Here is a 12,018-nt window from a genome sequence, read left to right on the forward strand (position 1 = left end):
TGAACTCCAACGATGCTACTCCTTTGTCTTGGTATTAGTATGTATATTTTAACATACTGATTGTTGGCCTAATCTCTGATTGTTCCCGTTTTTCCCCTTTGACTGGACCTTCTGGTCTCCCCAGTTCTTAGATCTGGTTCATTCTGGCTACAACACTTCTGTCTTCATTGCAAATCTCGTGAGGGCCTAAATGCTAGGTTCCTAACAACCTGGTTATAATACCATTGCAATTTGTTGTGTAGGTCTCTTATACAAGATGATGAAAGCTGGGAACCTATCTGTTCTGTACAAACGTTAAGCATGACACTTTGTAAGAGCAGGGTTTGTCTTTGAGTCCACTGACATAATTTCTATAGACAGCTCTGAGAGAATTTGATTTCTCTGAGGACAGGTTATTGCATGCTGAACAGTGCTCTACTTTTTCCAGCTGTGTTTCTTGTTATAATAAAATATATTACTCCTACCTATAAACCTTGTCTTCCCTTATACTGTTCTCTCTGGACCAGCTCCTGAGAGGGGAAGAGCACCAGCCACTCTCACAAACCAAAGTCTCATATAAAGTTCCTCTTGGCAGCTACGGATGCTTTCACCACTTTCAGCATCTGAAGAAGACAAGATGATTGAAGTGGGAATAATTGAATTAAAAAACAGATGAGTAATAATATTGTCTATCAGACACAATCTAGTGCTGCACGGGGACTAGCTTTAAAGTAGGATGGCTTTTCCCAAGAAGCATCTCAAGGACTGTGCTCTCTGCTCCTTCACGTCTGCTTTTAATGGTCCTCTCCTGTTCTGACAGCCTCAGTGAATACCTAGAAAGTCACCCTCTGTGAGCAGTGGACTTCAGGAGGAGAGAGAGTGGGGACATTTCTGACCTCTCACACCCATGGTATGATTCTGCCTGCAAATACCTTGTCTGTATCTTCACAAGTATCACAAGAACAAGGGTAAAACCGTGGCTGTACTGAAGCTGAAGGAAGTTCTGCATCCATTCAGAAGTGCAAGAAACACATTAGACAGTCAAAGATTACTTTTGCTAACTCTAAAATTTAATAAATACCCCACCATCTGCTTTTAACCAAGAAAATGGGCCAGGGGCTGGGAAGTGAATATAATCTGAATTATAATTGGCATGGATATCATGTATAATGCATCAATAGATGTAAACAGGCAGAAAGTGATGATCCTTACTTTTGAAACTTCCTTGGAATAATGTTACATATTTGCATAGAAGTAATTCTTTGATTTGCTAAATCACCATCTATAATTTATAGTGTGCCCTAGATTAATAGTTTTCTGTGTATATTTAGACAATTGATCTGCTTGCAAACTCAGAAAGAAAATTGCCTGTGTGTACAGAGGGAATAGGACAACTGAATCCAGAACAACTGGGAGATCGTGCCTTCGTACTGCAGCCCTTGGCCAAAAACCAACACACCAATTTGTCAACAGAAATCAAAGACACAAAGCTGCTCCAGGCAAGCAGAATACAAGTTTTAACTTAAGTACGGTCTTTCAAACTATAAATTCTGATGCATTTATGGGGCAGACTGAGCCCCAGGAGGGGGCTCGACCAGAACACCCCCAGACCCCCTCACGTTGTTATCCAGTTCGGTGACTGACACCCCTGGCCACCCTGCTCCCCGAGGGGGGAGGGCAACCCCTCTTCACACCCATCTCCTGAGGGGCCTTCCCGGGTAGGGCCGGCTGAACCTCGCAGGCGACCCCCGGGGCCCAGACTGCTCTGGTGACTTCTCCCAGGGGAGGGGGGCTGCCCGCCGGGCCCTGCGCCTGAAGCTCTCCCCTGCCAGCGCCTCAGGAGCCTCCTGTCCCTTTCCTCAGGGCAGCGCGGGTGCCTCCTCTTCCATCCCCCTCTGCTCCCTGTCCCCCCCCCCCCCCCCCCCGGGCTCGGCCTGTCCCCCACCAGTCTCCAGACTGGCGCGAAGCCCCCCCTTTCCGGGCAAACCCAGCAACCCCCCCACCCCCTCCCCGCTCCTCAAGCCCCGCCCCTTTCGCCCCGGCGCACTCCCCTGGCTCCGCCCCCGCCACGGCCACGCCCCTCCCAGCCTAACTCCCGCCTTCCTTTCAGTCACAGCCCCGGGCGTTGGGTCGCCCTCCCCGCGCTTAAAGTTAAGCCCCGCCCTTCGTCCCTCCCCCGCCCCGGGGCGGCTTGACCACGCCTCCTACCCGTTAGCCCCGCCTCTCCGCCCTCGGGGGGGTTAGGGGCGGGGCCGTGGCGTGCGCGGGGACGCTGCGTGGTGACGCAGCAGGAGGAGTTGAGGCGGTGCTGCCCGCCCTTCCTCCTCCTCCTCCTCCTCCTCCTCCGTCTCCGTGCCCCAGCCGGACGGTGACAGAGCGGCGGAGCCAGCCGCCAGCGCCGCCGCCAGGGCCCCTCAGCCGCCGCCAGGGCCCGGGGGAGCAGCCGGCGCTGCCGCTGGCCATGGTGGCCCGCCTGCCGCCGGGAGGGCAGGAGCAGGCGCGGCGGCGGCGGCCGCCATTGCGCGCGGGGGCCGCGGGACTATGAAGGATGGAAGCGGACGAGGTGACGATCCGCGAGCAGAACTTCCACAGCCAAGTGCGGGAGTACACGGTAGGCGCCGCCGGCCCCCCGCGGCCGCCTGCCCTCGCAGGTCCCCGGCTGCGCGGTCCCCCCCTCCCGCCTTCCTCCCTGACCTGTCATTGCGGTGCCGCGGAGGCCGCGCTGCCGTGGGACAACCCCCCCCCCCCCCCCCCCCCCCGCTCCTTGTCGTTCCCTCCGCTTCCCCCCCCAAAGTCCCCCGTCGCCGGGCAGCCGTGGGGTTGTCCCGCTCGTTCCCTCTGCCGTTGCCTGCCCTTCGCTGCTTTGCCCCTCGCCCCCCCCCCCCCCCCCGTGTCCAGGCTGACTTGGGTGGCGTGTCCCGTGTGGGCATAGCTGTGCGTGCATCCCTCCTCCCTCCGGGCTGGGTGTGAGGGGGCATGAGGGCCGGCTGGTGAGGATCCCAGCTCTTACCCGGTTGAGGGCTTCCCTCTCCCTGTGCCTTCAGCGAAAAGGGGAGGTACTGTGTGCAGGAGATAGGTGTGCTTCTGAATGTACTCCTGTCCACTGTGTTACAACGTGTTCAAGACCTCAGCCTTCAAGTGCAGCCTTCTTACTGTAAGACGTGCATGGGATTTCACGTTATCGCTTGTGATACTAAGATCCTCCTGTCTTTTGCTGCGCTGTTTGCAACGGATGTGTGTAACCTTCGTGTTTTCCCCAACCCCTCATGTCGTTCTCGGTGGTGCTGCGTGCCGCATGCTTTCCAAGTGGAGCCGCACAGAGCACATAAGCAGTGCCTGTGCTGTCCCATCTTCCTCAACCTTCTGTAGTCAAGTGCAACACTATACCTTATGCGCAGATGGAGAGAGCTGTTGTGGTTTCCTCTCTGACTGCCTCATAATTGTTTTCAGGACTATTCAAAGCTGATAGAGTTGTTTTGATGGGGCTTGTCTCTCTTCTGCTTCAGTTCAAGGAAGGAAATACATGCTGCGCATAGGAGACACACAGTGTTGTCTTCTGTGTACATGCTATCCTATCTCAGCTCAGCAATTGCATTCTCTTTGTGGTTACTGCTGTATAAGAATGGATTTCTTGAGTTAAAATATGATTTCATAATTTAGCTTTAAATATTTTTCAGCTGTATTGGGAGACAGTATTAAATACCACTGTTAACTGATTTGTGTAGGCCTATGGTTAGGTTATTTGATAACAGAGACTTGCTTGGATCCCTAGTGTGTTAATTTCTTTTCTATTTTTTTATGAATCCATATGTTAAGACCTTCTTTCTTCTGGTGAAGTGTTATGTTTCTGGGATATTATTTTCTGAAGAGTGCAGAACAAGTCTGTATGAAGAGAACTGTTACTTTAGGAGATTTTCTGGACCGTCTCTTTTCTGTGAGTAGATGTTGTGTATGTCATGAGAGCCGTAACCAGTGGAGGGGCATGAAAAGAAAACTATGTTTTTGTAAAGAGGTCTTCAAGCGTTACCTTAATCTCCTTTGTGCTACGAAAACACAGGTGTATGCACAAACCATGCATCTCTCCTGGATGCTAGCATCCATCTTTTCCCCAATGACCCTTTTTCCATTTGTGTTTCGTTGTTTGCTAATCATCTCCTACTTATATCCACCAGTCTTGTTCTGATACATCATGTGCTACATATTGTGCTTTTGAACTTAGTAGGATGCACAAATTTTGAGTCCGAAGGAATGGCTGTGTGCAGCCTCTCCAGGAACTGTTGCAAATAGTGAAGGTCTATTAAATCTTAAAGAACTAACTCATCTATACTGCAGCTACCTCTCTAAAGCTTTTTCAGCCCCTCTAGAACAATTGGTAACTCTTCCTATTGGTGTAGTCACATAAGAAATCACATAAGACTATAACTCACATTTTAGAGGTACAGTGTTGCTTTATTTGGACAGTGGAGGCAGAATATTCTTGCTCTTGAAACTGTACTTTCATATTCAATATTGATGACAGGCCGTCTATGTTATGGTTTAATCAGTAGGGATAATAATAACAATTTTGCCTTTTAAATCATGCATTGGTACAGTTGTGATCTTGTCTTTAATTTATGTTTTAAGACCACAGGGCTTCTTGAGTGCATAAACTGCTGCCATCCACAGCTGAGTATAAAACCTTCTTGTGGCTCTTGCATAGCTGCAGCAGCGTATTGCAAGTATGTTTACGCTTGTGGTTAGTTTAAGCATAATAAAGTATACAGAGTATGTCGCTTACATGTACCATTATGTTAACATCCCCTCCTAATCATTCCTGCCCTTGCTGGTCATGAAGTTACATGGTGAATACAATTTCTTAAATATGCAAATAGTTGTTGTGTGGGTAGTGGGTATAATCATCAGCCCCTCAGCTGGAGGAGGGAACATATTCCACTTTCTGACACATGCATGAGACTTTCATTCCAGCTGCAGGTGGGCTGGGGGTAGTGGAGCAGTTAACAGAAGGATTTGATGTTTGTTGCGTAATATTACAGTGGAGGAGACCTCTATATGCCTGTAAGAACTAAGTCAAATTTATGGAATCTGGTAGTATTGTCTTTGGAGACCTAGTTGTGTGGCACAATCTTTACTGGAAGCTAAAATGATACATTCATGAGAGAAGAGAAATCAAAGTAAGTTGATGTAGTTGAAAAGAAAATCCTTTTCAATTTTTTTCATTTTCTTTGAATAGATAGAGAATTTCTAGATTGTGCTTTCTGGTAGAGTCCTAAGGGCACACTAAGCTTAACTTCAGTGTAATGCTTCATTTCTGTTTCATTTATTCTCTGAACTGGCAAGCTACAAAGTTTTCCATAAAGTTGTGTTACGTAACAAAAATTAAAGGCTAGTTATCCTTCTGCTAGTGGTGCCTGTCTCTTTCTGTAGGTGCCAACTTCTGCTAATTCTGCCTTGAAAAGACAAATGTTTCTAACACGTTTATAGACTGAGCAAGGGTAGTAAAAGATTATTTTTTAAAATAAATCCTTCATCTGCTTTTGAGGTGACTGTCTCTGTGATTTAATGCTTAATTTAACTCGGGCCCTTTCACTCTTGACCTTGTTTGGAGTGTCTGTATGGTACCTGTTTTTTTCAAGAAAATAATCTGCCTTGTATTTTGTTGCTTCATGAGGATGATCTTTTACTAATAGGAGGTTAACTCCCTAGTCTAGTTTTGGTGTGGCTCTTCAAATGTGAATCTGCTGTGTTGAGGATCTGTTGTTTGGAACAGTTATTGAAAACACCCAGACTCTTTCAGACTTGTACAAACTTTAAAATTCAGATTCAGTAAAGTAAGCACGGAGATTGGGGACTGATGACCCAGTATAAGAGACATGGCACAGCCATGAGTTTGCTCTAAGTCAATGAGAGCCTTGACTTCAATAAAGCCAGACTCATACTCAGTTCTAACTAAAAGGGGCATCTCTCTGAAAAGCAGCTGTAGTTGGTTACAAAATATAGAAGAGCATCTGTGTTCTGTAGTTGATCAGCATTCGTATGAAAGAGTTGTAAAGGCCAGACAATGTTCTGTGCTGGTTTGATACTATCTGTTATTTCTGTACACTTAATTAGCTTGCGTTTCTTGATTCTTTAGATTAATTTATAGTTTGCTGAAATCTTGCATGTCCACGGAGGATATTTAAGCTTTTAGGGAACTGCTTTTCCCTTGTGTCCTATTATTATGTCTGTTTATACAACATAATTATGAAGTGTTGGGTTTTCCGCTAGTATTGTTGTGAACTGTCTATTTCAAACACAATTGAAGCAAGTGCAATGGTTCAGTCTCTGTGTTCCCCTGGGTTTACTACTTAGAATATTCTTACACTCCTTTTTTTCCAGTTTGAGTCTTCTATTCTGCAATATTAGTTTGTATTTTTAAAATTTAGATCTACTTTGATATTATTTTTCCATTTACAAAATGTATTATTTTGAGTTTGTACAAATACACATATACACTAGGTTACGATGTTTCCTTGGCAAAATAGATACACTGTGCTTGCATTTGTAGTGTGGGGAAAGCTGCAGAAGAAAACAATTTGGTGACCATAGAATTATTGCTTAGAAAGCTTAAGAACAAACTTAGTATATTTGGAAATGACTTAATTATATTTAATATGTTTATGAAAAAAATCAGTTCTGGTAGAGTAAGTTCAAATACAAAAGTGCTATTATAACTCTAATTGCTTCATGCAAGTCCAGGCAGACACTAAAACTGGTGTAATATGTAGGTTTATGATTGATGTCAGATGCTTCCATTTGAAGGACTGAATGTTTTCAGGGCTGTAGGCTTCAGATGCTAGATATTCGGAGAAACTTAGTTTTTCTACTTCTTAATACTATTCCCTCTACAATAAGGCTTTTTTTTTTTTTTTTTTTTAAACCATACCACTTTTAAATATTAAGGTGTGGAGGTGTGGGGGTTTTTTGTTACAGGTGATATGATGGTTACTTAGAGTGTGTGTGTGTGTAAATCTGAATCTGAAGATAATTTCCAGCAGTTTAGAAAGGTCTTTTTAGGTAGTTGCAACTGTGCCATGTCTTTGATTTTTGTTTGCAACTTCACACTAATACCAGTGGCTTTGTTTTCTTCTCTGGTTTCTTTTTGTACCTTTTGTCCTCTTGTCTTCTTTTCAGGCAGAGGGGTGTTCAGGATTCTTCTATATGAACTAGTGCACTGTGGTTACTGCTGGCATTTGTCCCCTATAGGGCTGTAAAATGAGAAAGCTGATTTGAGCACTGTACTCCTGTTGGTAGTGTGCTCTTGTTCCTGTCACAAGTTTTTCTTCCTTAAATTTATGCCCCAGACAAAAATTGTAATCTTTGCAGACCCTATTTTATGCCAGAAGTGATGATATTCTGATAGTGGGCCAGGAAGAAAATGCTGAATAGAAGCACGGGTGATTTTTAAGAACAAACTTACTACAAATACTGAAATGTTTTTGTTTGAATGTTTATGCAAGTTCATCTTTTATTGAGTAAAATTGGTGCCTTTCAATTTTTTTATCCATATTCTGAAAACTTGAGGAGTAATTTATATCTTAAATGGCTTCTTGTATGTCAAAAATAGCTTTGTCTAGGCTTCTCAGTATTGCTGCTTTTTTTTTTTTTAATGTTTTGGAAAAGAATTTTAACTGAATAAAGGAGTATTTGTGGTAGTGGCATGAGATATAAGGCTGAAAGATTGGTGCACATTTACCATAAATACATATATAAAATGTTGGCATCTTCCTGTCACCTTAAAAATACACCTTTACTTGTAAACATGGGTGCTCTACGGAACTTTAAGAAGTGATGAATCATCTTCTGGCTGCTGGTCCTGAGGGTCAGCACTGGTGGATCCATCTGGAATGAATAGTCATCTCTAAACACTTGGCATAGACAAGTGAATAGAGAGATGCTTTTTCCCAAAACAGGAACAACTTTTGGAGAGTTCCACTCTCACTGTTTACATAAAATAAGCATGAAAGGCTGAAGTGTAAAAGGTTGCTATTAGTTACAGTTCAAAATAATTCCTTTTGAATACCAGTGTGTTTCTTTGTGGTAGCAGTTGACCAGAAGGGCGACAGACTTCATGGAAGGTACAGACACCTGTTTAAGAAAATTTAGATTAAGGTGTAAATTAGATTTGAGAAAGTCTAATGAAAAGTGAAAGAATTGACAGCAAACAAAACCAGCTGTTGATTACAAGACCACAGACAAGCACATCCATCTTGGGTTTTGTTTCGATAGCTGGTCATGTAGTAGAGGGACTGGATAAGATGGCAGGATGTAACAGGGAGATCGTAGGGTTGTAATGAATGCCTCAATCTTTGCTGTGATGTAGGGTTGCTGGGTGTGATTGAATTTATAAGCATAAGACCCTCCAGAAAGAAGTGTTTTCAGATATGTTGAGGGGTGGGTGAAGTGGAGAGCAGAGCAGCAGAGGGGATGGTGTTAATATCAGAGCAGAGAGAGAATCTGAAGCATGTTGCCAGTGAAGTTATAAGAAAGTGAGACTTCAGTTCTGGTGACACAGATGGAAATTTGGGTTAAGGAAGACTATCCAAAGAAAACATTTCATTCAGTATAAGCTTACTACTTTTATTTGAAGGTTAAGTAAGTGATTTTGTTGTTGTTGTTTTTTAAACTGCAGTGCTTTCTCCTTTACTGTCTTTCACCCTCCCCTATTTAATTTGGTATTTATCCTTATTTAGGAAAGCAGTGATAACTCTTGTTGAGGAAGTTGTAACTTCTGCGATACTCTCTACTCTTTTCATGCCCTCCCCCTTACCTTGAAAACCGCTGAAGCTTTCCTGTAAACATGTACTGTCAAATGACTAGGGACACTGACTTCTTGGTAACATGAACGTGCAAGAATTTACATAACTTATGATGCAAGAACAGGAGAGACTTTGAAAGTCATGATTGTAGTTTAAGTTTTTATGCATATAATAATTAACAGCCTGGGTTGTTGCATCACTTGAAAAGGTAACTATACAGCTAGGTAGAGATGACCTGGAATAAGTTACTGCTGTAAGCCCCTTATTAGTCATTCATGTGACAAGTGAAACTGCTTCATACTTTCAGCAGCTTTCATCTGTTGCTCTTTGAGGCTCAATTTACTCTCATGAAGATGGTGACAAAACTCACGTTGATGTTTCATCAGCTTGGTGTTGAATATGTATTGTAGTGTTGCTGAGCTGCTTCCCACACAGAGGCTTCTAGTTTCTTGATTAACTGAATATATTAAAAGTTGTTTCTAACTACTATCAACATGGTTCCAAGAAAGAGCCCAGTGCTTTGTACTGTTTGAATATTTGAGCACTTTGATAATAACTTGGCTTTTAAAATTTTGATTAACTGGAAAATACTCTACAGAACTTTGTTTCAGTTCCTCTTTCCATATCATGTGTGCTCTACACAGCACAGTATAGATGGCATTGCAGTCTGTGTGTGGCTGAGTTTTTAATATACAGAGGCTAGAAGCAGTATATGTGTGTGATTTCCTCCCCCTTACCTTCTTGGCTTACAGTGGTGTGGTTTCCAGTGTTAGGCTTCACAATCGGCAGCAAAATGTGGTGCTTCACAGTTCTACTGTTGATTTTAAGTGCCTGTTTATGCCTTGAGTATCCCATTTTTTTTCCATTACCTAACTATACTTTCTATTTTTAACATATTTAGCTGATGGTAAGAATTGATGCTGATGAGTTTGTGTTGAATGTGACAATAGCAACATGTCTAAAATATTTGCTGAGTTTAAGACTGTCATAACTTATGTCCGGTAGAGAGTCTGCATAATAGGTGAGAATTATGAAAGCATCCAAGTATCGCAGTTAAATATGTTTGTGTTTTGGGAGTGGGGGTGAAAAAAAAGATGTGCTACTTAAAAATTCTACAGTAAGTATGTGTGAGAAGACAAGAAGGAGGATTTTTAGGGGTTAGGAGGAGAAAATTCATTAGCTCTGTTGTCTTAGTTAAGCATCTTGCCCTGGAAATTAGTATTAGCCAAAGAAGCTGTCTTAAATAAATTGTTTACTGAGTTTGTATTAATGAGACTTTTGAGGTATTTTTCAGAAAGGAATTTTTAATGGAATAACTCTGTGAAGTTTTAATATAACAGATTATTAATAGCCTGGCTGTAAAATGTTGAATAATACCTTTATTCAGTGGCAGATTGTTAGCATGATCTAGGTTGGTGCTATTGGTGTTAATTCTAGAGGGCGTTTTTAAATCTTGTACTAATGGTGAAAAATATTCTTGAATCTGATTTTAATGGCATTGCTGTAGCCCATACAGGTCAAAGAAAAATGACTTGTAGTCATTTTTTGAGGGGTTTTGAGTGTATTACTGGGTATAGAATACAATACCCTGAACAAAGGTATCTTGGGCCTATTACTAAGGGTCATGGAGGTATCTTTTTTTTTTTTTTTCCCTTTACCCAGCAACATAAATACATTCCCATTAAGTATATAAAAGGGAGTGTAAAAGCTAACAAATTCATATATTGACTTGAATTCCTTCATTATTTTGAAGTGGGGCTCTGCTGCTGGTGAAGTTAATGTGAAGGTAGTTTTAAGTGAATGACATGAGGAAGCTGCCTTCTAAAGGGCTATAGAGGCTGTTTTTCATCTTCAGCTGAGCAGTATTTCTAGCACACAGAATATGTTTTTGGATGTTTCGTACTTTCTGTTAGATCCTGGAATTTTTTCCTAGGTGAGCAAGTCTAGGCACTCAGCCACTGAACCACTTATGATTTCTTTATGATGTAGGAACCAACAAAAGGAAGTGGGTCAACTTCTTGCAAATGTCTTAAGCCAGGGAGGAGTCCCGAGAGGAGGCCATACATGTGGGAGAAATCATAGGTGTGGAGGGCTGTGTTAATGAGTAAAATTAATCTGTAGTCATAAGATGCGTTTGACGTTTTCTCATAAGCTTGAATTTAATGTGTTGTGCTAAGTGTATGAGGCTGGCTGGATTAGAGTGAACTTAATCTAACCACAGAGCGCAGAGTTTTTAAGAATAAATAGTTAATACCTCATTTTGAGAAAAATGAGATGTCCAAAGCAGATGATATTATGAATGCCAAGGTCAAAGTGAGACCATAGCTAAAATTTTCTTTAGTGTGCATAGTTTGCTATAGGTAACTTACTGTTGACACATCCAAAACAGGTGGAACACCTTGTTTGCCTTTTAGATGTCAGTAGCATAATGGAGTTATTAGAAGTAGACTGAGCAGAACTACTTGTCTCCACCTGTATTTTCTTGCTGTTTATTCCTGCCATCCTTTCCAGGAGTAAACAAAAGTAGTTGCCAAGTGGGACAGTAGGAGGAAGCTTTTTAGTTGCCATGTGGCATTTTAATGCACATTAAAATACTTCAGCAGCATGAGAGCACTAAGAGGTAGGTGTACAATGCTATGCTTAGTTGTTATCTATTATAGAAATTAAAACCCAGAAGTGCAACACTAGTACTTTTCTGTAGGTAGTAATCACAGTCAAGCAAAACACTGACAGTTCTGTTTTCAACTCTTAAACATGTTCTTATACATATTCTACAGGATGGTGTTTCCCAGAGTGATCTCTGCCTCCTCTTTTCTCTATGCTGTTTTTTCTATTTAGGGGAAAGGACACGTTCTGTAAAGTAACAGCAAGAAGGGGAGATACTCTTCATTATGTCTGTAGCTCCTCTTTTTTTGCGTATCTTTTGCATAGAAATGCTGGTAGATGTAATAGCAGTAACTTTTTTTGTTTTAATACTGATGCAGCCACTTTAAAATGAAGTTATTTCCTTCCTTCCCGTATTCCTTAGTTTTTTGGGGCTTCTTGATCTTTCATTTCATACATAGCATAGTAAAATGCTGTTTACTTCTTGTCTGTTTTACTCTCCCTATTCTAAAAGATAGTATGCAGTCAAGTGGGAGGAAATGATCACTTGTCTGCTTTGATGCTTTTAAGTGGAAATCTTGAACCTGTGTTTCATGCTTAGAAGTGTGTTAAATCAAAGAACATTACTAAGGTCTCTGAC

The 12,018-nt window shown here is 42.2% G+C and overlaps 1 protein-coding gene across 1 annotated transcript in view; it reads left to right on the forward strand.

Moving 5' to 3' along the window:
• Positions 1–2,267: 2,267 nt before the first annotated feature.
• LMBR1 (limb development membrane protein 1) overlaps positions 2,268–12,018 on the forward strand; it is an 81,116-nt gene continuing 71,365 nt past the window's right edge. The window contains exon 1 of the mRNA XM_052806780.1: positions 2,268–2,590. Coding sequence (XP_052662740.1) covers positions 2,528–2,590 — 63 coding nt within the window. The 5' untranslated portion in view covers positions 2,268–2,527. The remainder of the gene's footprint in view (positions 2,591–12,018) is intronic.

Source organism: Harpia harpyja, chromosome 1 (assembly GCF_026419915.1).
Source record: "Harpia harpyja isolate bHarHar1 chromosome 1, bHarHar1 primary haplotype, whole genome shotgun sequence".
Lineage (NCBI taxonomy): Eukaryota > Metazoa > Chordata > Aves > Accipitriformes > Accipitridae > Harpia > Harpia harpyja.